Source organism: Podarcis melisellensis (assembly GCF_964234715.1).
Source record: "Podarcis melisellensis genome assembly, chromosome: 15".
Taxonomy (NCBI): Eukaryota; Metazoa; Chordata; class Lepidosauria; order Squamata; family Lacertidae; genus Podarcis; species Podarcis melisellensis.
This window is the reverse complement of record NC_138532.1, coordinates 30,012,979-30,039,957: the sequence shown is the minus strand read 5'-3', so window position 1 is coordinate 30,039,957 and position 26,979 is coordinate 30,012,979. Positions and strand designations below refer to the sequence as shown.

General features: G+C 49.3%; 1 protein-coding gene across 1 annotated transcript; it reads right to left on the bottom strand.

The window, feature by feature from the left end:
• Positions 1-1,435: 1,435 nt before the first annotated feature.
• LOC309357344 (S-adenosyl-L-methionine-dependent tRNA 4-demethylwyosine synthase TYW1-like) lies at positions 1,436-25,323 on the bottom strand. The gene is made up of 17 exons (XM_081889471.1): positions 25,171-25,323; positions 23,739-23,878; positions 22,910-23,050; positions 22,196-22,297; positions 21,276-21,470; positions 19,663-19,923; positions 18,790-18,924; positions 16,796-16,910; positions 15,203-15,255; positions 14,798-14,916; positions 13,258-13,367; positions 12,408-12,585; positions 8,439-8,574; positions 7,190-7,300; positions 4,964-5,131; positions 2,128-4,045; positions 1,436-1,911 (listed from the first exon to the last, which is right to left on the bottom strand). The coding sequence occupies exons 1-16, from the start codon at positions 25,172-25,174 to the stop codon at positions 3,824-3,826; spliced, it is 2,190 nt and encodes a 729-aa protein (XP_081745597.1). The 5' UTR covers positions 25,175-25,323; the 3' UTR covers positions 1,436-1,911; positions 2,128-3,823.
• Between the last annotated feature and the right edge of the window lie 1,656 nt (positions 25,324-26,979).

Genomic DNA, 26,979 nt, shown 5'->3' with positions numbered 1-26,979 from the left:
CTCCCACTGGAGGCTGAGATGGTGGCCACAAACCTAGATGGCCTTTTTAAAAGGATTAGATGAAATTGTGGAGGATATAAGGCTGTTAGCTGCACTGACCATGCTCTGCCTCCAGAGTTGGGCACAATGATGCTTCTGAATCCCAGTTGCTGGAACCCACAGGAGGGGAGAGCGCTCTTGTGTTCAGATTCTGCTTGATGGTTTCCTACAGGCATCTATTTGGCTGCTGTAAGAACTTGGACAGATCCAACAGGCCCTTCTTACGTTCCAAAGCAGGGGTCAAGCAACCTTTTTCAGCTGTGGGCCAGTCCACCATTCCCTCAGACTATGTGTTGGGCCGGACTATATTTTGAAAAAAAATATGAACGAATTCCTGTGCCCCCCAAATAACCCAGAGATGCATTTTAAATAAAAGGACACATTCTACTCATGTAAAAACAAGCTGATTCCCGGACCGTCCGCAGGCCAGATTGAGAAGGCGATTGGGTCCAGCCTTAGTTTGCCTACCCGTGTTCCAAAGTAATCCAGTGTTGTGACCATCACTGCATCTCATGGGAGCAAATTTTGCACATGTACCTGGGTGAAAAGGGTAACTACCTTTGTCAGATCTGAATCTTCAGCTTCCTTAAACGGCCCAGAATTTTATACACCATGTATAATTTTATACACCTTTGTCGAATGTCCCCCCCCCCCCAAAAAAAGCTTATTCATTTCTGAATACGAAAGGAATTGCAGCTATGAAGCAGACTAAGATTCCTGGTCGACCCACTGGCTTGAAAGCAGTGAGCTGTAAGGCATTTCGGGAATGTAAAGAGGGCTTGTGCGTTTATGTGTCAGGAAACGCTTCTCACCATATAGATAAGGCCGTTTCCTGTCCGTTTTCTTTTTGAAAATGTCAGTGTACGTACGCGCCTTCAGTATGAACCACGCCCTAGCACAAAAGACCCTTTCTTGCGCCTTTTGCTGCCAAAATCCTGGCGTGCCGCCCCTGCAAAGAATACTTCCCAACTGAACGCTTTTGGAACGAGAGTTACCACCGAACAAGCAGCAGCATTTGGGCCTCTTTTATCTCAGCTTGTAAAGGTTTTATCATTTTACCACAACAGCAATATCAAAAGTTAGCTTTAGCTAAAGGCAGATAAAAAATGGAAAGGCCAAATGCGTAATTTTTAACAACTTAATTGGACCCTGGGGAGTGCCATATCCTTCCTGCTGGGTAAGGAACAGCCTTTTTATTGAAGAAATCCGGGTTGTCGTTTATGCCCGTCATATTCCAAACAGCGTGAATGAACGCTGAACTGGGGGTGAAACGAGAGTTTTTGAGCACCTGATGGATGGAGAGCCAGGGCTCCCACTCAGCCATTAAGTTCATTGGGGTGACCGTGAGGGGCCAGTCACTGCCTCTCAGCCCAGCCTACCTCACAGGGTTGGGAAATTGTAACGCAATATCTGTTTTAAAAAGACCAGTGTAATAAAATCAAACAGTGGTAGATAACAGAGGACAAGACCCAGAAGGGGACCTCAAAACATGGCATTGCTGCAGAAAATCCATTTTTCGCACGGCGCAATTCCTAGACAGAAATGTGTTCAGATTTGGGAGAGTAATAACACAAGCCAGAGATGGGTTAATAGTTTTTACTGTATTCAGCCACCACCTCAATGGCGTCAGGTGGCTCATTTTACTTTGCCTGAGTGGTTTGAAATCAAACCTCACAAGCAAAGGAACAGGCGGCTGCAGATGATCTGCTGATGGGCAGTTCCTACAAATCCCGCCTTCAGCAGGGAGCCGCATCATTTCCTAATGTCATATGGGTGTGGCCCATCCAGAATGGCCTCATAGGGTAAATGGGAGAGGCCTGGTGGGACAAATCAGGCCCAGAGTCCAAACATTTCCTGTGGTAGCCCCATCCCCTGGCACAGGGGTCAGCAACCCGCGGCTCCGGAGCCGCATGTGGCTCTTTTACACCTTTGCCGCGGCTCCGGGGCAGATACTAGCGAGGGGAGGAGGCGCATTGTTTGCCCCGACACTCCCCACTGTTTTAAATGTCGCAATGGTTTTGCGGCTCCCAGGTTTTTTTTCTTCGGTCCAAGTGGCTCTTTTTGTCTTAAAGGTTGCAGACCCCTGACCTGGCAGAACAAGCAAGGAGCTATTATTCCATTTTAAACTTGCTCGCCTCTTCCAGTGCCTGAGCAACTGAAGCAAATGTTTCAAAAATGTTCCCTGACCCACACATGAGGATCCTATGGTTGTAGCCGCAGATATTTGATCTCTTTGGCCAAAAGGGGGATTTCACATTAATGCAGCACAGCCTAAGGCAACTTACTGGGAAATCTGTGCAGCCAATTACAATTCGGTATGAGGAAATATATAATGACCTCCATTAACAAAGAAATGTTCCAAAATCCATCTCATCTACCAGAAGCACAGGAAAGCGTTTTTATCCCTGCTCAGGCGGTGGTTGTCTGAAACACAGACAGAAGCAAGCTCCCTCCCTATGGGAGCCAGAAACGAGTCCTGTGGAAAGCTTCTGCAGACGATCACCCAAAACTACAATGTCCAGAATTCCAAATGGAGCAACGGACTGAGACCACATTGACACCATATATTTAAAGCATTTTAAACAGTCATGGCTTCTCTCTCCCCCAAGGAATCCTGGGAACTGTAGTTCGTTAAGGGTGTTGAGGCTTTCCATCTTGGAGCTTGTTTAATGGTCAATTCCCCCTTCCCTGGGGACTCTGCAAATTATAGCTCTCTAAGGGGAAACGAGAGTCTCCTAAGGACTCTCAGGACCCTTCACAAATTACAGCTCCCAGAATGCTTTGCGGGAAGGCATGGCTAGTTTAAAGCTAGCCAGATAGCTCTATATGTAGGGCTGATCTAAATGTAAGGGGTGAATGTTGCCTTGGTGTAAGCACACCATGGTTGTTAAACCAAATCAAGTGTGGCAGAATCCAGTTAAGCGAGACAGACCTTTGATAAGCTGCCAGCACCCAAATTTAAGGCAACTTTGTTTTCCGTTTCCTGAGAGCTGAGCCAGGTTACCCAAAGAACAGAGACCCCAAAGATAGCGTAGAATTCAAGGGCTTCTTGCTTCAGGCGTGACACCAGAAACACAGTTCCCTCATGTTCCTGCAGGGCCCCAGTCTGGAGAGACGCCCAAGCCCCTTTGGGACAAACTCCACCATCCACAATCTGGAAGAACGAAGCATGGCAAGGGTCATTTTGGTGGGGTCTGTGATCTTTCTACCTCCCCTCCATCCCACAGTGCTGTATAAAACTTGGAAAAAATCACCTGCGGAAATGCAACTGGGGAATGTTTAGGATTGCGAATTTCGCACAGAGAAACCCACGGAACCACTGACTATGTGGCAGGAATCTGACCACACCAAAGGGATCAAGTGAGAAGGCAAAAAGGCAACACTGGGTTTCCAGGACTGCAAACAGAACGAGGTGCAGTTATTGCCCCCACATGGGGAGAAGCACAAAGTTTTCACGGTTACCTTTTGCTCAAAAATGACAAATTGCTCTTGCCTGCTTCTTCGAAAGCATATTGCTCATCAGTGAGTAGAGTAGAAGATGAGAACCCGCCTCAGATTTGTCTGGTGGTTATCAAAGACCTCCTTGCAAAGGTTTCCGAGGCTAATGTAAATGCTAAAATCTCCCTGAAATGATCTTAAACCAAGCTGGTGTTCTTGAGACTACAATTCCCATCATTCCCCAGCCAGCATGATGAGAGTTGTAGTTCAAATCAACTGGAAGGTGAAGGCTTGTCTATAGACTGCGGCTCTAAAAGGAGTTCTGGCTGTTGCTGTTTTGAGAGTGTCAACACCCCGAGATGTCCTTGGCTTTGTTCTTCCGTTGGAATCGGGTGTCCGTTGGGTCAAAGCCCCTTTCCTTCGCCCCAAAGACAGCCCACTGAGGAGTCGGGGCAACATAGTCAGCCGAGGTGAACGTCTTGGCTCCCCCGCTCTGCTCGTACTGGCGGAAGAGGTCCTGAAAGCGATCGTAGTTGATCCAGGTGTGCCACTCCCCGCTGATCTTGAACTGCAAAAGGAAAGACACACACACACCCATGAACCATTGATCGTCCCCCTCCAGAAAAATTGTTTTTTTTAATTAAAAACAAAACAAAACGGGACAGAGAACAATAGATCAAACCAGACACAGCAAGCTCTGTTGGCACAAGCTTGAAGGTTCAAATTAAACTCTGCCACATCAACAACAAAAAGATGTGTATCTGAAGAAGTGTGCATGCACACAAAAGCTCATACCAAGAAATAACTTAGTTGGTCTTTAAGGTGCTACTGGAAGGAATTTTTTTTGTTTTAACAAAAAGATGATGACAGTCAGGACTGCAAAGTCCTGATCAAAACTGTGTGTGCTACAGAATTCCATTATCAGATTCAAAATTATATTGCCCAGGTTGGGGTACACCAAAGTTCCCCATTGATGATTTTGATCAATGTCAGGATGAGACGTTCTCTCCCTTCCTTGGAGAGGTAAATACTTATCAGTTCCTTTCCCCTGTGACTACACTTGACCATTTTCTAAACACTATTTGTGCCTTTGTTTGATCTACCATTTTCCCGACGTTTGCATCTGCTGTAGTTTTTACAATATTGTTTTAATTGGTGAGATGTTTGGGTTGTTGTTTTTTTAATAAATGGATTTTATTTAGGATAGTGCCATTTTGCCAGCAACAGAAAGCAACCCAGTCCTTCCCATCTCAGCAGGGTACAACCACCGTTGACACGTGGCTAAGAAGTACAGAAAGATGTTTGTTTCTGTGTGTGTAAATATTGATTTACTGTCACTGCCATGAAGCGTTTTGAACTGTGTTACGACTGAAAAGCAGCAAGCAAACAACAAAATTATAAGCTGATGACATCTTCGCAAGCTTAAGGATCAGAAACCTGAGGTCGAGAGTTCAAATCAATGGTGGCAAAATAAGGATCCGCCTACCTTCTTGTGGGCGATCAGGAGGCAGTTGGAGTGCTCATGCTCGCAGGCGATTTCGTAGTCCGGGAGAAGGTCGACCAGCTCCTGGACAAAGTGCCCCACCTCCTCGTGCCACGGGATGTTGGCCATGGTGAGGTTGCTGGCTGAACTTTCTCCACAGTAGGTCACACCCTGTCAGAGAAAGAGGGAAACGTTTCAGGTCTGTAGAGGAAGGGATAAGGAAACTGGTCTGGGCGTCACATGCGAGCCAGCACTAAATCACATCGTTCCAAGTTGGACTTCTCTTTATTAGCAAGAACATAATCTACACAGGCTTAGTAGAGTGCCAGGCCAAATGAGCACAGCAGTTCATCTCTGTAGACCTTGTCTCATGGATCAGTTGCCAAGACTCAAAATCCCCATCTTCCAACAGCCGTCTAAGTTCCCGCCTCTCCAGGGCTTTTTCCTAGCAATCAGAGACTGCACTTGTGTGAAGCCAAACTATCCTCTGCCCTCTTCATGCCTCTTATGGTTCTGGGAGACCAGGAGGGGGGCGGAGCTTGTAGCAGAAGAAGGGGGAGATACCTAGGAGTCTTTACTAGCCAGACTCCTCTCTGCCTCTTGGCCTCCCTCCTCCCCTGATTCAGCTTCTGCCTCCGAGTCTGGGCTTCGCTCTGCCACAGATTCTTTCTCCCTTCTCATTAAACCATGTTGCCTCTTCAGCTTTTGACACTTCCTTCTCCCTCTGGTCACTTATCGTTGTCCCACCACCACTCCCCGGGCTCTGAGCTTTCTTCCCTTGGAGGTTCCCCAGCTGGTTCCTCCCACCATTCCTCTGTGTCCAACCAGTCCAGGATGCAAGTGGTCCACTACACCCACTCTTCCCAGGCCACACCTCTCACCAGCCCTGCATCACATCCTCCTTGTTTGGGCCTGGCTGGAGAACAGTGGACACATTCACACTACACATTTAAAGCAGTACAATACCACTTTAAATAGCCCTGGCTCCCCACCCCCTGCTGCAGAGAATTCTGGGAGCTGCAGTTTGTGAAGAGCACTGAGAGTTAGGAGGCCCCTCAGAGAGCTACAATTCCATGAGTTCACTGGGGACAAGGATTGACAGTTAAACCACTCTAGGAATTGTTGTTCTGGGATGGGGTCTCCTAACACCTCTCAGCCCCCTTAAATAAAATAAATTATTATTATTATTATTATTATTATTATTATTATTATTATTATTATTTATTTATTTATACCCTGCCCATCTGCTGGCTGGGTTTCCCCAGCCACTCTAGGTGGCTTCCAACCGAATATTAAAAACAATACAGCATCAGACATTAAAAACTTCCCTAAACAGGGCCTTGTCTTTTAAAAGTAAAATAGTTTTTTATTGCCTTGACATCTGCTGGGAGGGTGTTCCACAGTGCAGGCGCTACTACTGAGAAGGCCCTCTGCCTGGTTCCCTGTAACCTCACTTCTCGCAGCAAGGGAACCGCCTGAAGGCCCTCAGCGCTGGACCTCAGTGTCTGGGCTGGATGATGAGGGTGGAGATGCTCCTTCAGGTATACTGGACCTTTGAGGCCGTTTAGGGCTTTAAAGGGTTAGGGTCAACACTTTGAATTGTGCTCGGAAACGTACTGGGAGCCAATGAAGATCTTTCAGGACCAGTGTTATATGATCTCGGCGGCCACTCCCAGTCACCAGTCTAGCTGCTGCATTCTGGATTAATTGCAGTTTCCGAGTCACCTTCAAAGGTAGCCCCACATAGAGCGCATTGCAGTAGCAAACTACGGCTCCCAGAATTCTTTGGGGGAAGCCTTGACCAAAGGCCCATTTAGCCCAGCACAACAGCCAACCACATGCCTCGGGGAAGGCCATAAGCAGGGACACAAAGGTGACAGCCCTCTCCCATCCCTTGAAACCAGGAACAAGCAGGTCAGCCACACTGCTGTTGGACAGGGAGACTCTACTCTGCCAGCAGTGACAGATCCCCCTCTCCCCTCCACAAACCCACAAACTATTTTTGCAAAGGCAGGTCTGAAGTGCAAACAAGAGCAGCCAAACCCAACGTGCCCTTTGGGTATTTTGGTGTGATTTCTGGATCCAGGCCCATGCAAACCATCCCTGCAAAGTGTTAGCTGTGCAAACTTTCGTTGTTTTGGTAGGCTGAATTTGCACCCAGGGAGGGTGGAGGTGGTGGCGAAGTCTGTTATGAGAAGGACAATGCCACCCTGATGATCAACAACTCACTTTAACCTCGATAAAATCCGGTTTGCCAAGAGACACCAAGTCAGAGTAGGCCTTCAGTTCCTCCACGTTCCAGGCTTTCACCAGCGTTAGCCGATAGACAGTGCGCTGTTGCTGATAGGGGGAAAAGGAAACGGGTTCAAATTAAATTGCGCCACATCAACAACAAAAAGAAGGTGACAGTCAGGACTGTATAGCCCTGATCAAAACTGTTTGCACTACAGAATTCCGTTATCTGACCACATTTCGAAAGCTGCAGATAGTGAGCTTTTCGGTCCCACTAACACCATGCACTTAGATACTTATGGCTTCCCCCAAATAATTATGGGAATGATAGTTTGTTAAGGGTACATTAATAGAATTGTGATGTTTTATATGAGAGTGTAGCTGATAAACATTTAAATAAACAAAATTGAACATAAATAAGAATTGGGAGTGGGGGTGAATCCTTAGTCACCCTGGGGTAGGGATAGGCAAACTCTGGCCCTCCAGATGTTTGGGACTACAATTCCCATCATCCCTAGCTAACAGGATCAGTTGTCAGGGATGGTGGGAATTGTAGTCCCAAACATCTGGAGGGCCAGAGTTTGCCTATGCCTGCCCTGGGGTCTAAAAAGGCAATGCTAGCAAATATGAAATATTGTACCAGGCCTGACACGGAGCGGTGGGGGGGCTATCTGAAATACCATATTCTTCCATATGAACCTGCCCAGGCTCTGAGGTATTTGGTGAAGACCCTTCTCTCAATCCTGCCACCCTCACAGGCACGCTTGGTGGGGATGCGGGGCAGGGCCTTCTCAGTGGCTGCTCCCAGACTTTGCAACTCCCTCCTAGAGAGGCTAGACTGGCTCCCTTCTTGTCCTGCTGCCGGCAAGTGAAGACTGTTTTATTCCGACAGGCCTTTGTGGACTGGTTGTTTTTTTAAGGAAAGGGCTTTTAATAAGGCTGTGCTGTTTTCACTATGTATTAAAATTTTATTTTTTTATATTGTCTTAATCCTATTAGAGTTTAATTACATTTTAATGATTGCCTTTTATATGTTTTTAGCTTTTTCTGTTGTATCTGTGCTGCTTTTAACTCGTTTGAGCCACCCTGGGAGAAAGGTGGGATAAAAATGCATAATCATTTAATAATAAGAGTAATAAAACCTGAGCCTAGAGAATCCAAATGCCTTCAGTTTGATCACAACCTTTCACTTACCTTATTGCAGCAACGGAGGGTGGGAGGGAATGACAACAATTGAACAGGGTACCTTTTCTGCCAGGGCTTGCAAGCTGTCCAGAAACCTCTGCCAGAAATCCTTGAAGAGAGGCCGGTCGATCTTCTTCAAGCTGTCTCTGGTGCCTGCGTCAACACTGACGTAGAGCTGCGTCACAGGTTCGAGGCTCCTTTTCGGCAGGAGGGGAAGGGAAGGGGGGGAAAGGCCCCAAGAGAGTTTAGAACGCTGCAGCCAAAGAAAAATCAAGATACATTTCCCCCTCCCTCGCAAAGGAAAAAGAGCTAGTCTAAAGCAGGGACAGGGAACCCTTTTCTAACCCAAGGGCCACATGCCCTCCTGATTAACTTGCTGGGGGCCACATGTCTGCAGCAAAAAGCAGGTGGAGTGATGGATGCTTCGTACAGTAAGCTAAATTCCACACATGCAAAAGTCTAAGGTTCCTGGACATATCCAGGGAAGGAAGAGAAATTGTCACAGCTCAAGGAAACATTTCAGCAAGGCATGAGTGCATAAGAAAAACCTTGCAGGATCAGGCCAATAGCAGAGGGCCTTCTCGGTGGTGGCGCCCGCTCTGTGGAATGCCCTCCCATCAGATGTCAAGAAAATAAACAACTACAGTCATGCCTTGAGTTGAATGCACTTTAGGTTGAGCGCGTTCGAGTTGCGCTCCACGGCAACCCGGAAGTAACGGAGCGCCTTACTTCCAAGTTTCGCCACTTGCGCATGCGCAGACGCTCAAAATGATGTGACACGCATGTGTGGTAGCGGCGAAACACGGGATGCGCATGCACCATCGCATCTTGCGTTCCGCTTGGGATGCGAACGGGGCTCCGGAACACATCCCGTTCACATCCCAAGGTACTAGTGTATCTGACTTTTAGAAGACATCTGAAGGCAGCCCTGTTTAGGGAAGTTTTTAATGGTTGATGTTTTACCACTTTTTCATCGTTATCATCATTCTGTTGGGAGCCACCCAGAGTGGCTGGGGAATAAATAAATAAAATAATAATAATAATAATCATCATCATCATCATCTAGTTCAGCATCCTGTTTTCACAGTGCTTGACCAGATGCCTCAATAGGAAACTTCCCAAGCAGGATTTGAACACAAGATCAACCTCCCCTCCTGAAGTCCTTTTTTCCTGTCCTGAATCTTCCAACATGGTATTAGGAGAGAGGGAGAAAATCCTTTCTCTATCCACTTCCTCCATGCAATGCATGCCTTTTATAAACTCGTATCATGTCACCTTTTGCTCACCTTTTCTCTAAACTAAAAAGTCCCAAACACTGCAAGCTTTCTTCATAAGGGTCACTGCATCCCCTTGATCCCTCTGGCTGGCCTTTTCTGAACCTTTCCCCAATACAGTGGTGCCTCGCAAGACGAAATTAATTCGTTCCGCAAGTCTCTTCGTCTTGCGAGTTTTTCGTCTTGCGATGCACGGTTTTCCATAGGAATGCATTGAAAATCAATTAATGCGTTCCTATGGAAAAAGCCTTCCCCCGACCTCTTCTGGCGGGCGGCATTTTAAAATCGCCCGGGACAGCGGAGGACTTCTCCGCTGTCCGGGGCGATTTAAAAGCCCCTGGGAAGGCAGGCAGGGGGGACAAAGGCTTTCCCGCCCGGCCGCCCGGCTTCGGGACATCGTTCCGATGCCGGGCGGCTGGGGGAGGCTTTCCTGCCCCACCGCCCGGCATCGGGACGATGCCCCGATGCCGGGCGGCTGGGGGAGGCGTTCCTGCCCCACCGCCCGGCATCGGGACGATGCCCCGATGCCGGGCGGCTGGGGGAGGCGTTCCTGCCCCACCGCCCGGCATCGGGACGATGCCCCGAAGCCGGGCGGGGGGGGGGAGGCTTTCCCGCCCGGCCGCCCGGCTTCGGGACATCGTTCCGATGCCGGGCGGCTGGGGGAGGCTTTCCTGCCCCACCGCCTGGCATCGGGACGATGCCCCGATGCCGGGCGGCTGGGGGAGGCGTTCCTGCCCCACCGCCCGGCATCGGGACGATGCCCCGAAGCCGGGCGGCTGGGGGAGGCGTTCCTGCCCCACCGCCCGGCATCGGGATGATGCCCCGAAGCCGGGCGGGGGGGGGGAGGCTTTCCCGCCCGGCCGCCCGGCTTCGGGACATCGTTCCGATGCTGGGCGGCTGGGGGAGGCTTTCCTGCCCCACCGCCCGGCATCGGGACGATGCCCCGATGCCGGGCGGCTGGGGGAGGCGTTCCTGCCCCACCGCCCGGCATCGGGACGATGCCCCGATGCCGGGCGGCTGGGGGAGGCGTTCCTGCCCCACCGCCCGGCATCGGGACGATGCCCCGAAGCCGGGCGGCTGGGGGAGGCGTTCCTGCCCCACCGCCCGGCATCGGGATGATGCCCCGAAGCCGGGCGGGGGGGGGGGAGGCTTTCCCGCCCGGCCGCCCGGCTTCGGGACATCGTTCCGATGCTGGGCGGCTGGGGGAGGCTTTCCTGCCCCACCGCCCGGCATCGGGACGATGCCCCGATGCCGGGCGGCTGGGGGAGGCGTTCCTGCCCCACCGCCCGGCATCGGGACGATGCCCCGATGCCGGGCGGCTGGGGGAGGCGTTCCTGCCCCACCGCCCGGCATCGGGACGATGCCCCGAAGCCGGGCGGGGGGGGGGAGGCTTTCCCGCCCGGCCGCCCGGCTTCGGGACATCGTTCCGATGCCGGGCGGCTGGGGGAGGCTTTCCTGCCCCACCGCCCGGCATCGGGACGATGCCCCGATGCCGGGCGGCTGGGGGAGGCGTTCCTGCCCCACCGCCCGGCATCGGGACGATGCCCCGAAGCCGGGCGGCTGGGGGAGGCGTTCCTGCCCCACCGCCCGGCATCGGGATGATGCCCCGAAGCCGGGCGGGGGGGGGAGGCTTTCCCGCCCGGCCGCCCGGCTTCGGGACATCGTTCCGATGCCGGGCGGCTGGGGGAGGCTTTCCTGCCCCACCGCCCGGCATCGGGACGATGCCCCGAAGCCGGGCGGCTGGGGGAGGCGTTCCTGCCCCACCGCCCGGCATCGGGACGATGCCCCGAAGCCGGGCGGCTGGGGGAGGCGTTCCTGCCCCACCGCCCGGCATCGGGATGATGCCCCGAAGCCGGGCGGGGGGGGGGAGGCTTTCCCGCCCGGCCGCCCGGCTTCGGGACATCGTTCCGATGCCGGGCGGCTGGGGGAGGCTTTCCTGCCCCACCGCCCGGCATCGGGACGATGCCCCGAAGCCGGGCGGCTGGGGGAGGCGTTCCTGCCCCACCGCCCGGCATCGGGACGATGCCCCGATGCCGGGCGGCTGGGGGAGGCTTTCCTGCCCCACCGCCCGGCATCGGGACGATGCCCCGAAGCCGGGCGGCTGGGGGAGGCGTTCCTGCCCCACCGCCCGGCATCGGGATGATGCCCCGAAGCCGGGCGGGGGGGGAGGCTTCAAAAGCCGTCCGGGGGCTTTTAAATCGCCCCGGACAGTCCCGGGGCGATTTAAAAGCCCCCGGTTAGGCAGGCAGGGGGGGCAAAAGTCTTTGCCCCCCCTGCCTGCCTTCAAAAGCCGTCCGGGATAGCGGGAAGCGCTTCCCTGCTATCCCGGACCGCTTTTAAAATGCTGGCGGTGGGGAGCAAAGCCTTTCGCCCCCGCCGGCCTTCCTGGACCTCTTCTGAAGTCCGGAGGGGGGGGAAGGCTTTGCTCCCCACCGCCAGCATTTAAAAAAAGGTCCCCGAGATTTCCCTATGGGCTTTCGTCTTGCGATGCAAGCCCATAGGGAAAATCGTCTAGCGAAGCGTCGCAAAAACCGAAAAACCCTTTCGTCTTGCGGGTTTTTCGTCTTGCGAGGCATTCGTCTAGCGGGGCACCACTGTAATTCTGGTCTCTCAGCCTAAGCTACCTCACAGGGCTGCTGTGAGGGTGAAATGGGGAGGCAGAGAACCCCGCATGCCATCTTGAGCTCTTGGGAGGAAAAACCAAGGGAAAGAGACGGAAGGATAACGAGAAAAGCAGCTTCTCTTCCGGGCCTCACCTGATTTCCTCTGGGAACTGTGCATTTGTAACGAGGAAGCTTGAAATGTTCTTGCGATGGAGCAGCTTTAGGAAACGGTTGATTTCGGGGTACATAATTGGCTCCCCAACAAGCGACAGGGCACAGTGCTTGGGTTCCATCCCTTCTTCAAAACGGTCGTTCCTCACGCCCGGGACGCCTGCAAAACGGAGGAGAAGAGGGGTGTTTGTGGGCTTGTGCAGATGTAGCCTAAACAGCTCCACCCACTGAGGGACTGGGAGAAAGAAGCTGACAACTGGGTGGGAGGGAGGAGTAAGAACCTGGCACCCAGAAATCTCCATGTGGATTTGCGCCAGTAGCAAAACGCGCCAGGCGCTTGGGGAATTTCAAACTGCTGAGATTTCCATTCCACTTTAAGGAGCAGACGTGTGGAACTGTTGCGTGTCACATGTCTGTTTACATTCCAGCACAGCTTGCTGGGAACTTCCGTTGTGTGTATAGCTTTTTCTCTGTCTCTCTGAGAAGACGAAGAGAGAGACAACATGTTTCTTTGTCCTGATTTATGATTAATAACTCTGTAGTTGTAGTATGCTTTCACAAGCCTCACACCTATTTTGTGTGCGCAGTTCGATCTGCTAATAGTGTGCCCTGGCTTTGAAGCCCAGGTCAGAGGCCGATGGGTCTTTGCAGCGGGATGGCTGGATGGGAGCGACCCAACTGGGGCTAGCCAGCTGGCGTTGCGACCCTCTGCATGTCAACACGAACATGGCCTACTGGCAGCGGTTTCAGGCAGCTTCTCCCACTCCTGCTTGGAGATGCTGCCTTGGGATTGCAAGGCACTGAGCAAGAGCACAGGCAGCCCCTGGAGTACCTTTGAATTGCTTGATCAGGCTCTGATGGTTCTCAATGGCCTCCTGCAAGATCATTTCGGGAGGGTCCATTTTCCACCGCCACTCCGTGCCCACAGGGTTTGTGTGGTGCCTGAAAATAATTTAATACAAATTAAATATACACTACACCATGGTCACTGTGAATAGATTGTAGAAAGCTACCTCCCACGCATATAAGGCACCCCTCCTTCCATTCATAAGAAAAGCCTTAATTAATCAAAGCAGGTTTTCAGCATTCTGTCCTCATTAGTGGACAGCAAGATTTAGGCCACATTCACATCGCGCTATGATACCACTTTAAGCAGTCATGGCTTCCCCCAAAGAATTCTGGGAGCTGTAGTTCATTAAGGATGCCGAGAGTTGTTGGGAGAGATCCCCATTCCCCTTCCGAACTACAATTCCAGGCTTCCCTGTGAAAAGGGATGGTTAAACAATTCTGGGAACTGTAGCTGTGTGCAGGGAATATTGGACCTCCTAATAGCTCTCAGCACCCTTAACAAACTCCTGCTATCAGGATTTTTGGGAGAAGCCAAGACAGTTTTAAGTAGTATCATAGTGCTTTCTAGCCATAGTGTGCATGTGGCCACAGATTCATAAGAGACCTGCTGGATCAGGCCAACGGCCCATCTAGCCCAGCATCCTGTTCTTACAGTGGCCAACCAGATGCCTGTGGGGAACGTGCAAGCAGGATTCAAGCACAAAAGCACTCTCTTCTCCTGTTGTTTCTGGCAACGGGTATTCGGAAGCATTAATATGGAGGCAGAGCAAAGCCATTGTGGCTAGGAGTCATTGATAGCCTTCTCCTCCTGCATTAATTTGTCCAATCCTCTTTCAAACTATTTAGGTTGGTGACCTCCTGTGGCAGTGAGTTCCACGGTTTAACTCTGTGCTGCATGAAGAATGGATTTCTTTTATCTACCCTGAATCTCCCAATATCCAGCTCCACTGGATGTCCAAAAGTTCTAGTGCTATGAGAGAGGAAGGAAAACTTTCCTCTATCCCCTTTCTCCATGCCGTGCATAATTTTATACACCTCTATCATGTTGCTTCTTACTTGCCTTTTCTCTAAACTAAAAAGTCCCAAATGTTGCAGTCTTTCTTCAAAGAGGAGTCGATCACATCCTCTCTCTCTCTCTCCCATGTAAAACTTGGCCACCCACTGAAAACCAGTTGGCTGCTAATACAGGAAATTTTACAAATGGCGACAACTCTGATGCCACAAAAACCCATTTCTGGGTCGTTCCCCCAAAAGGAAAAGATACCATCATAAGAGGAGTGGCCTGGCTAGGGCCACCAGCAATGGCAGCTAAATGCAAACCTCCCTGTGCAGGAGCAGTCTATCTCCAGCTCAAAAGGTACTCAAAAGGTGAACCACAGGGGAGGGGCGATGCAGTCATGCCTGGCTTGCAGATTTCCCAGAGGCAAGTGGTTGGTCACTGCAGGAAAAGAGAATGCTGGACTGGACCAGGGGGGATGGGGCGGGCTTTGGTTTGTGTCCCCAACCCCTACCCAGTTTCTCACCTCCAGCAGAAGACACACTTGTTGGCGCAAGCCAAGCTGGGCGTGGTCTCCAGGCAGCGGTGGCTCTCAATGCCATAGAAGGTGTGCTTGTAACAGCCGCCTCTCCCACGGAGCATCGACTGGTGGGAGGCAAATAGAAAGCAATACAGTTAGACAAAAATCCCCAAAGCTAAAAATGCACTGGAATCAAAACACATCCAACTAGCAGAGATTATTTATAGGAGGCCTTTGCGGAAGAGGAAAGGCATCTCTTAAAAAGGTGGGCACAATGGAAGGGATGAGGAGCATCTATGGATCACAGCTCCCGCCATTCCTGACCTCTTGGCCGTGCCAAAGTGGTCTGGAGGGCCACAGACATTCCCCTTCACTGATTCAAGAATCCACCCAGGGAAGGAAATTAAATACCTTTGTCCACCGACAGAGCTTCACTCCAGAGTGGCTCCCAATCAACTTGTAGCCTGAAATCAGAAGAGAGATTTGTTGTTGTTTTTCTTGAGCGTAAGGAGATCTAGCAGAAACACATGGCTAAAGGAGCCTGAACCAACCCTCATCCTGTGTTTTAGCCTGGCTGGAAACAGGTCCTTGAACTCTGGAAATGCCTATTTGCTTGCCTGGATGGAAAACAGAGAAGGCTGGGAGAATGTGAAGAAACGAACCTACCATACAAAGGTAAAATTCACCGGCATGGGCTCAACCCTGAAGGCTGCTCATAAGGGAACCAGTGTCAGAGGGTGTGGGAATCGGCAGCAACAGCAGCACCTAACCCCAACCCTGCCAAGTGACCCCTGGAATGTAGAATTATCCCTGAGGGAACATCTCCACCACCATCGTTCAGCCCAAACACTGAGGTCCTCCTCTGAGGGTCCTCTGGCGGTTCCCTCAGTGCGAGAAGTGAAGCTACAGTGAACCAGGCAGAGAGCCTTCTCGGTAGTGGCACCCACACTCTTTGGAACACCCTTCCATCAGATGTCAAGGAAATGAGCAACCTGTAGAAGACTTCTGAAAGAAGCCCTGTATAGGGAAGCTTTCTAATTTACAGTGTTTTACCATGTTTTTATATTTGTTGGAAGACGCCCAGAGTGGCCGAGGCAACCCAATCAGATGGGCAGGGTACAAATATTAAAATCATTAATATTATTATTATTATTTATTAGGATGGAAGCTCTCAAACTCACAATATATTTGCAAATATCCAATCTCACTTTCCTGAGGTTGGCACAGTTGCTTGAGAAAAGAGAGATACAACAACCAGAACAGAAAAGGGCATGCGCCTCAAAAGGATCCATTTTCAAGCACCTTTTACCAACAGGGGCAAGATGCCACAACTGCATTTGCGCCTGGTTAGGCGCTGTGGGTTAAACCACAGAGCCTAGGGCTTTTCGATCAGAAGGTCAGTGGTTCAAATTCCCGCGAAGGGGTGAGCTCCTGTTGCTCGGTCCCCGCTCCTGCCAACCTAACAGTTTGAAAGCATGTCAAAGTGCAAGTAGATAAATAGGTACCGCTCCAGAGGGAAGGTAAACGGCATTTCCATGTGCTGCTCTGGTTTGCCAAATGTGGCTTAGTCATGCTGGCCACATTACCCAGAAGCTGTATGCTGGCTCCCTCGGACAGTAAAGCGAGATGAACGCCGCAACCCCAGAGTAGGCCTCGACTGGACCTAATGGTCCCTTTACCTTTTACCTAGTGGGCTTCCCTGAGGGAATCTAGTTTGGCCAGAACAGAATGCTGGGCTGGATCGTTTGATGCAGCAGAGCTCCCCTTAGGTTCAAGGGCTGCTGATCAGGAGAGGAAAACTGAGACTGGAGAACCTGGAGACAATTCCTGCCAATCACACCCAGCTTTTTCCTGCCAATCGTGTCCATTTTTCTAGCCCAGGCAGGCTAGAAAGGACAGAAGGCAAGCTCCTCAGCCTAGGACAGATGCACTCCCCCCCCACCGCCAGGTCTCCTTGCACCCTGGCGTCTCCTGCCCCTTGGGCCTCCTTGCAGTCCCCATCACCTTGTTTCGTGAGGGCATCCCGCAAAGCTGGCGTGATCATCTCTCTCAAGGCATCCTCTCCTCTCCGCTGGAGCCGCCCCATCTTCTCGACCTCTCGGTCCAGCTCACGCTCTCTCTGCAGAGGGATGGCAAAACCAGGCCTCACTTTCTTCATTAGCAGAAGCAACAGGGCTTACTGAGCAACAGAACAAACTGATCGCCAGCCCCATCAAATTCAGGGAAGGCACAAACATTCTCTTTAGCGTTGGTCCTAGAGCAGAAGGATGAAGGTACGTCTGCAGCTCTCCATAAGAACCCTGCTGGATCAGGAGAGGCTTTTCTGTGTTATGGAATTGGAATAGAATGCCAAGGGTCATCTAGTCCAACCCTCTGCAATGCAGGAATCACAGCTAGAGAATCCCTGACAAAAAGCCACCCAACCTCTGATTGAAGCCCTCCCAATGCAGGAGAGTCCACCGCCATCCAAGGGAGCCCGTTCCACTGTCAGACAGCTCTTACCCTCAGAAAGTTCTGCCCAGTATTTAGTCAGAATGTCTTTTCCTGCAATTTGAATCCATTGGTTTGGGTCCTACCCTCTGGAGCAGCAGAAAGAAAGCTTGTTCCATCTTCCTTGAGAAAGTCCTTTAGATATTTGAAGACGGCTATCACATCTCCTCTCAGTCTTCTCTTCTCCAGGCTAAGCATACACAACTCCTTCAACCGTTCCTCATAAACCTTAGTTTCCAGACCCTTGATCACCCTCCTCAGCACATGTTCCAGCTTGTCAACACCCTTCTTAAAGGCAGCCATTTTGTGATATACCCCGCTCTCACAGCAGCCATTTTGTGACTGGTGCCCAGGCCCCTTTATCAGAATTCCAAATTTACCAAGCGGCCCTCAAAAGGTTGGCAAGCCCAGGGATACGTCAAAGTGTTGGGGCCTGCTTTCTTGCTTTCTGCACTACTAACTCTTTCCATCAAAAAAATGGAAGTGGGATATTTATTTATCGGATCTTCATTAGTACCAAGGAGAACAAATTTATATGAGCCAAACCATACCATATACTGAATACAACCTCTCTACCACATGCTTTGTTATTAGTGTAAACAATAAAACCATATCAAATTGCATGAAAACCGCCGCACTTCTTTTGCCCTCTCATCATTTTGAACTTGTCAGATTATTTTTCTAATACAGTGGTGCCTCGCAAGACGAAATTAATCCGTTCCGTGAGGCTCTTCATATAGCGGTTTTTTCGTCTTGCGAAGCAAGCCCATTGACAGCTTAGCGGATTAGCGCTACAGCTGTCAAGCGGCTTCCAGCGATCAGCTGTTAAGCGGCTTAGCGGCATAAGAAAAGGGCGAAAAAAGCGAAAAAACCCCGCGGGGGGATGCAAGATTTTTTTCGTCTTGCGAAGCAACCCCATAGGGGAATTCGTTTTGCGAAGCGCCTCCAAAACGGAAAACCCTTTCGTCTAGCGGGTTTTTCGTCTTGCGAGGCGTTCGTCTTGCGGGGCACCACTGTATTGGAGTCTGCCAAACTGTGTTGTACCACTGGTCTAGGATTAGATTTCCAAGCCCGACTTAAGATCCCTGTGATTGTCATCTGAGGCCCTTTCTCAGGAGTTCTGGAGGGTGGAAACATGAGAATGGGCCTTTTCTGCGGTGGCTCCCCATTTGTAGAATGCTCTCCCCAAGGAAGCTTGCCTGGAGCCTTCATTACATATCTTTAGCTGCCAGGCGAACGCATTCCTCTTCAACCAGACCTTTGACTGTTAAACAATCTATGTTCTTTTAAGTGTGCCGGGGGGGGGGGGGGGATAGTCTTTGTTATATTATGCATTTTGTGTTCTTAAGTTGTAAACCACCTGTAATCTTTGGATGTAGTACGGTATTAAAATTTAACAAATGCTAATAATAATTTAGGAACAGCTGTATACAAGTATTTTTATAAATGAATAAATGAACCAGCAAGAACACACGGCCACAGGGCTGAAAATAAGAGTTCACCGTTACCTGGGCTTTCTTCATGTGGCCCATGACTCTGCCCAGGTCTTCCACATCCACCATCTGGTTCGCACCCTCTCCCTCTTCACTGCCAGAATCCTCTTCGCTCGTGGTCTCAAAAAGCTCCTCCTCCGCCACCTCCTCCTGTGAAAACAAAAGAGGGCTTGCAAATGCCACACAGCCCCAAAGCACCCTGCTCTCCTCCACCCACCCCCACAAAAGGCCACTAGGTTGGATTTATTTATTTATTTTTACATTTCTATCCCACCTTTTGCTCCTCCCATGAGCTCAAGGTGGTATACTTAGTTCTCCCTCCTCCTCATTTAATCCCCACAACAATCCTGTGAGATTTAAAAAAAAAAAAAGGTAAAGGACCCCTGGATGGTTAAGTCCAGTCAAAGGCGACTATGGGGTTGCAGCGCTCATCTTGCTTTCAGGTTGAGGGAGCCGCCATTTGCCCACAGACAGCTTTCCAGGTCATGTGGCCAGCATGACTAAACCGCTTCTGGTGCAACAGAACACCATGGCGGAAACCAGAGTGCAGGGAAATGCCATTTATCTTCCCGCTGGAGCGGTACCTATTTATCTACTTGCACTGGCGTGCTTTCGAACTGCTAGGTTGATAAGAGCTGGGACAGAGCAACGGGAGCTCGCCCCGTCGTGGGGATTCGAACCGCCAACCTTCTGATAGGAAGCCCAAGAGGCTCAGTGGTTTAGACCACAACGCCACCTGCCTCCTGCAAGGCAGGTAAGGTTGAGAGACCGTGATGACCTCCCTTGATCTGGACACTGGACTTCTCTTGATGCAGCCTAGAATCGCATTAGCTCCTTGTGCTGCAGCATCACACTGTTGGCTCACTGTCCACTCCCAGTCCTACTCACCCTCTGCTCCTGCTCCAACGACGTCTCCTGCCCAGCCTTCCTCTTGGAGCGGCACTTGCCCTTCTTACACTCCCCTCTGCAGGCCGCCTTCTCCCCTCTGCAGAGGACCTGGAGCCTGGCCAGGAACTTGGCCTCCCAGGCCTCAAAGTCGGCCTCCAGGCTCCCATGCTTGCTCTTCACCACATTGGCATCCCCCAGGGCGCAGGAGAGGACTCGCCGGGCCCCTAGCATCCACAGCCATTTGTCCACGCTCCTGCCCACCTGCGGCAGAAACACAAGAGACCTGCGCGTAAGCAATGTAGGAAGCTGCCTGAGTGAGACCGTGACGTTCGTCTAGCTCAGTTTTGTCTGCACTGACTGGCAGCAGTTCTCCAAGGTTTCAGACAGGGGGACATTCCAGGACCTACCAGGAGATCCTGCTGGGGATTGAACATGGGACCTTCTGCATGCAAGGCAGGGGCTCTATCACTGAGCTACAGCCCTGGGGAAGGCAGACCTTTAGGTGATTGAGTCCTAAAGCCATCAATATGTACCTTGCCACCCTTGTCAAAATAGCCAACCGGGGGTAGGGAGCTAAAGATCTGGCCCACTGGTGGAATCCTGCTATAGACCCAATTTAAAAGAAAGAACAAAATATATTGTAAAAGCAAATGCAAGTGGTGAGGTGGTATTAGTTCAAAAACGACCAGGTCTGTCCGAAAAGCCAGGACGGTCCAGCAACAAGTCAAAGATGACTATTATGGGAAGATTGGACAGGAATCCCCTGGAGATTCTTTAGGGGCAGAATTTGCTCTCTGAGGGTAACAGGTCAGAATAGATGATCCCTTGAGCCCTCCCCCTCTTCTCAGTTTCTCATTGACTATTTCATTACTTATTTCATAAAATTCATACACCGCTCGGTTGTAAAAAAAACACAACAACAACCCTCCAAGTGGTTTACCAATAAGATCAAATTCTCACTAAGAAAAATCAACAATAATTTAAGACTTTCGAAATGTCAAATTAACAATGAATTAAAAACAGATTAAAACTCGCAGCAACTTTCTAAACATCTGGGTAGCCTTGTCTAAACAAGAACGCTTTTAGCAGGCGCCAAAAATAGTACAGCAATGGCGCCTACCTGAAATCAATAGGCAGGGAGTTCCCAAGTGCAGGTGCTGCTGCACAAAAAGATGGATTTATTCCAAATGGGGAATGGGTATTATGTGGCACCTGCGGCAACACCAGTTTCACCAATCGAAGTGGTCAAGGGGGCCTATATGGGGTAAGACGATCTCCTGGGTAAACTGGCCCCAAGTTGTAAAGGGCTTTAAGATACGAATAGTAACAGCTTGAACTTGACCTGGAAGCAAAGTGGCAAGCAGTGCAGATCTCTGAGCACAGGTGGTATATGCTGACGTGGCCTTACTCCTGTAAGCAATTGTACTGCTGCATTCTGCACTAATGGCAGCTTCCGGATCAAGTGCCAGGGAAGCCTCACATAGCGGCAGAATCTGCTCTTGGAGGGCAATGGGTCAAACTAGATGTCCTCCTGTAACCCACCCACCCACCGCATCTCAGTTTCTCACCAGCTATCAGTATCAATTCTAGCAGGAATGACAAAAGGGACTCACTGTGTTGTAGTGATCGGCATAGAGAGAATTCCCCAGGCCAAAGACGGCGTATCTCAAGCCCTTCAGGTATGTTTTGCCAACTCGAAAGTCACTGGATGCTTCTTCTAGCCACTTGCAGAACCACACGGCATTCTCTGTCGGCTTCCCATCTGTGTAAGTGGCAACTAAGAAGACGCAGATGTTCTTGCTACTTGTCTGGAGAGATTCCCACCAAATGGGGAAAAAATTCTCTGTTATTATTTTTACGCCTCTCCCTCATAGAATTGTAAAGTTGGAAGGGATCCCAAAGGCCATCGAGTCCAACTCCATGCAATGTAGAAATCACTGCTAAGAAATATTAACTGCATGGAGTACGGGTTTTCTCAATTGTATGTTTTAGTTCACTAACCAATTACCGTATTTTTCGCCCCATAGGACGCACTGCTCTATAGGTGCAGCAATCCCTCTTGCTGTTCTGGCTTCCGCAATAGCTGCGCAGCCTGCATTCGCTCCTTAAGATGCACACACATTTCCCCTTACTTTTTAGGAGGTAAAAAGTACGTCTTATAGAGCGAAAAATACGGTATGCTATTAAGACAGAGTCGGTGAAAGCGGGTTTCATCAGGTTTCCCCATTTCCTGAGGCCCATGCATGTGTGAATCAGCTTAGAAGGTTGCCAACTCCTAAGAGGAGTCCATACATGATTCCTACAGATGGGACATTGAAAACGGCTTCTACAGATACACTTTGTCCTGGAAAGCTGTTTATCCAACACTGCATCTACCCGGCAGGAAAAGTTGCACTTCTGGAACTTTCCCCTGCCACACAGCTGTTAACAGCACAAGAGCCTAGTTAAGGGAGAGAGCTGGCAATGCCTGAGGTGTGCCTCCATGCTGGCCCCCACCAAAGAAAATGAGAAGCAGAGGAGGAGAACCACCAACCTCGTCTCCTAGACAGTCTTCGGGGTCATAGTCCTTCATGTTGATGACTTCGGCAGGCAAGTTAAGGGAGGCAACAGACTCAGCAAGTATCGACGCAAATCTCTGCAAGGAGAAAAAGAAAATAATTATAACACTATTTATTCAATTTCTTACCTGAACTTCACCCTAAGGTCCTGGGGTAGGTTGCAACAATTGAAAATACAAAATTAAAAACAGTTTTAAACGAATCACAGCTGCAAGAATAAGGTGGCTTCTAAATAGTGTGTTTCTGTGTCTTTATGTTTGTATTGCTGTAAACTGCTTTGATATTTGTAGCACAGCAGTGCGTATATGTGTCTTCAGTAAATACTTTTTTATTGTATTTGTTTATTTATTGCACTTATTCTCCACCTTTTTATCCAAGGAGATCAAAGTGGCATTCATGGTTAATCCTCACAACAACCCTGTGAGGTAAGTTAGGCCAAGAGGCAGTGACTGGCCCCAAAGCATCACCCATTGAGCTTCATGGACAAGTGGGGATTTGAACTTGTGATCTATGGTTGCAAGGGGTTCCATGGTCTAAATCAGAGGAATTTCAATTTTTTATTTCAAAGGAGAAATGAAGCACAAACAGGGTGCCTTCCCCCGAACAATAACAGCCACCACCACACCCACCCACCCACCCAAAGGAGAAGACTCACTTTTTGATCTCACTGGTTTTATCACAGCACTGACCTTTGCTGTTCCAGTTTGAGAACCAAAAAAAATCTTCACCCCGGTGACATGGACTTTGTCAGTGCTGGGGCCTTTCTGCTCTCCTACAAGCCCTTCTGTAGCAATTTGGGGAAGGCTTGATTTTCTGAGTTGATTTCTATTCTGCAAAATAAGAAATATAAAACTGTAGGAGTCCTAAAGCATCAGTCTTCAACCAGTCCAGACCCAAGACACATCACTGACTCCCAGGCTGCAACATGGGACCCACATTTCCACTTTTAATTTATACATCTGCAGCTTACATAGTCTTTCAACAAAGTTGAAATTAATTAAGTCAAAGTTTGGCTTAATTTTATTACATATGTATAATACAAATAATGAAATAACACCTCCCACACACACAAACCACAGTATGCAACAATTTGGAATGCATGAGATACTGAGAATTTAATAAATGTTTACATTAAACTGACATAATATTTAATTTTTACTTACTTGTTCTTTGATTATCAGTGTATGTTCTTCATTTGATATCCCCAATCTAGATACAGTATGTATGTGCGGATTGTACTAACTTAATAACTTTTAATTTTAAATGGATGTAGGTGCCAATTTATTTATGAAAGTTAGCAAAGTCATTTTCTACAATATTTGGTAGCTACAGTACATGCAGTATCCGGATCAAAGGGGTTATACTGTAACTTCTATGTAAACCAAAATTGTTTATATATATATATATACTGAATAGTGCTAATAATATATGTTCATTAGCAGCCACCATGCGCTAGGCCCCTTCTTCAGGAAAGGTCATCAAGAACACCAAAGATGCTGGAACAGTGGGGGAAAGTACCTGCTTTTTAGTCTTACTGACAAACTGGATGCAGAGCCAAAGGCTGATCCCAAACACCGCTCCAGAGTACAAGTAGAATCTGTTCAGCCACAAGAAGGCCAGGTGAGCATAGAGGCTGTCCCACGTCTCCATGGTCATATCTGGAAGAAAGCAAAAATGCAGTGGACCTGTTAAACAGGCCTGTTTAGGATCAAGGCGGAACACAAACCTCTTCCCCCAGTCTTTTACACTTGAGGTGTACTGTATATATATTTTAGGACCCACACTATTCTTCTTTCTTTAACAAAATGTATATGCTACTTGATTGTGAAAAACAAAACAAAACAGTTTGCAGTTTGCAAAACAGACAGCAATTTGCAGTCTAAGCAGTTTGCAATAATATACAGAAAATAGAGAGTTGGCTCTTGCTGCCCAACTCCCCAAGGGACTGAGTCCCCTGAGTCCACGATGGGTCAGAGATGGATGGATGTAGGCAGGATGCAGTGAAAGCAAGGCGGTTCTTTATTTTTCTGTTGCAACAGAGTTCCCCCCTATTTTCTCCATCAATATTCATGTGATTATTGTTTCCAACTATTTAAATGTTATCTACTTATTGTTTAGGGACGCAGGTGCCACTGTGGGTTAAACCACAGGGCCTAGGACTTGCTGATCAGAAGGTCGGCGGTTCGAATCCCTGTGACGGGGTGAGTCCCCATTGCTCGGTCCCTGCTCCTGCCAACCTAGCAGTTCCAAAGCACGTCAAAGTGCAAGTAGATAAATAGGTACCGCTCCGGCGGGAAGGTAAACATCATTTCCGTGTGCTGCTCTGGTTCGCCAGAAGTGGCTTAGTCATGCTGGCTACATGACCGGCTGTTTGCCGGCTCCCTTGGCCAGTAAAGCGAGATGAGCGCCGCAACCCCAGAGTCTGCCACGACTGGATGACTGGACCTAACGGTCAGGGGTCCCTTTACCTTTACTTATTGTTTATTTCATAAAATTTATATACAGTACAGCTTGATGGTAAAAAAACCAAATCAAAACCCTTAAAGCTGTTTACAAAAAAGATAAAACAATAAAATTGCCAAAACTAAAAACAGCTTAAAGCTCGCATAAACCTTTTAAACATCGGGTAGGCTAAAAACAAGGTTTTTGCAGGTGCTGAAAAGGGCATAGGGAAGGCACCTGTCTGATGTCAAAGAGCAGGGGAGGACAGGTGCTGCCACACTAAAAGATCAAATTCTCACAACTGCGGAGCAGGAATTATGTGAAATTGTTGCGGACCATTCTAGGACACGAGGGCGAAGGGTGGGTAAAAAAATCAAACAGACCATAATAGCAACCACTGGTTGCTGGCACACACAGAATCTGTTCGGTTCCTTCCCCAAAACCCCAATGCCAATTCAGCTTGAAAACGATCTCAGGGCTGTTTCCCGGGCGGGCACGCAGTCCTTACCCATCTCTAGGCAATCGAGCGGCAGCAACAATCACAGCGGCTTCCAGCCTAGCGGGCGGAAAAGAGGTTTACTCTCGAGGAGCAGCCCCAGGAGCTCCTGGAAGGGGCCATCTTGCCCACCCCGCGGGATTCTGGGAAGGCTGCATTAACCCCTTCGAGGTGGCAGCTTCTGCAAACGTCTCGCCCCTTATCTTTCCCCTCCACGGTTGTTAAAAGATTTCGATGGCGGATCGCGGGCAGGAAAGTTTTCCTCTACCTCGCCCGACCTTTAAGCCCCATTGAACTCAGAAGGGGGTTAAAGGTAAAGGTAAAGGTAAAGGTACCCCTGCCCGTACGGGCCAGTCTTGCCAGACTCTGGGGTTGTGCGCCCATCTCACTTAAGAGGCCAGGGGCCAGCGCTGTCCGGAGACACTTCCGGGTCACGTGGCCAGCGTGACATCGCTGCTCTGGCGAGCCAGAGCTGCACACGGAAACGCCGTTTACCTTCCCGCTGGTAAGCGGTCCCTATTTATCTACTTGCACCCGGAGGTGCTTTCGAACTGCTAGGTTGGCAGGCGCTGGGACCGAGCAGCGGGAGCGCACCCCGCCGCAGGGATTCGAACCGCCAACCTTTCGATCGGCAAGTCCTAGGCACTGAGGCTTTAACCCACAGCGCCACCTGTGTCCCCTCAGAAGGGGGTTACTTTGGAGTAAATCGTGTCATGGATTTGGGCGGCTAATTTTGCAATACCCTCCTCCTCCTCTCCCACCCAATTTTATTATTTACTGTACTGCACTTTATTTACGAATCGCTTCCCAGGAAACAACGCAAAGCGATTTAACGACAATAAAAGCATAAGCTCCCCTTATAGTGTCCCTGACAAGGAATTTGTTTTCATTTTTCTGAATGAGAAAGCAAAACACTCAGTACTGTACAATTTTCCTGAAGATGTCTTGTTTTAGCTAAAGACGGAGCTTGGAGGGAGCAGAGAAATTCCGTGTCATTGTAAAACATGTAAAACAATCAGAGCAAAACAACCAGAAGTCTATGATTTCTGACGGAATCTTTGGTCCTGTGTCAGACTTCTGATTATTTCACTCGTGTAAAAAGGCAATTGGGAGGAGGGTGAACTTGCCAAAACATGAAACTCAGAAATTAAAATCACATCGAACCTGCTAAGTATGTATGATGATGAAAACTTGGTCTTGTTGACATTTTCATATCCACACCTTCTGAATTTCCTCTTCTGTATCAGTATTAAGTTTATTTTATTATTATTATGTATTATATTTATATCCTGTCTTTTTCTCCAAGGTGCTCATTGTCGACCATGGTTCTCCCCCTCCTCAGTTAATTCCCACAACAACCCTGTGAGGGAGGATAGACTGGAAGGCAGTGAGTGACTGGCCCAAGGTCACCCAGTGAGCTTTATGACCAAGTGGGGATTTGAACCCTGGTCTCCCGCACATCATTCTGTTAGCACATAATTGATTTCATTGGGGCATGTTATGACCGGGAGTCTCAGCAGCAGCAGCAGCAACAACAACCCTAAATCTGTTAAATTACGGTTTGAATAGAATTCTTTTTAATTGTTTTAATTGCTTTTAAGGGATTACGTGAAGACTGGAGTGCCTGGCGTGCTTTGGTCCATGGGGTCACGAAGAGTCGGACACGACTAAACGACTAAACAACAACAACAAAAGATTACCTTGTACTGTATATGTTTTAACATTGGGTATTTATCTGCGTTGTTTTACTTTGTGTAAGCCACCTCGAGTCCCGGTTTGTAAAGTTAATAAATCTTTTGGGTTTTTTAAAAGGGGGGACTA

Coding starts and splice junctions, on each gene's coding strand:
- LOC309357344 (XM_081889471.1), bottom strand. Junction 18,925..19,662: donor CGTTGGAGCAGGAGCAGAGG/GTGAGTAGGACT, acceptor TTGTTTTCACAG/GAGGAGGTGGCGGAGGAGGA. Junction 7,301..8,438: donor TGCAAGCCCTGGCAGAAAAG/GTACCCTGTTCA, acceptor TCCCCCTATCAG/CAACAGCGCACTGTCTATCG.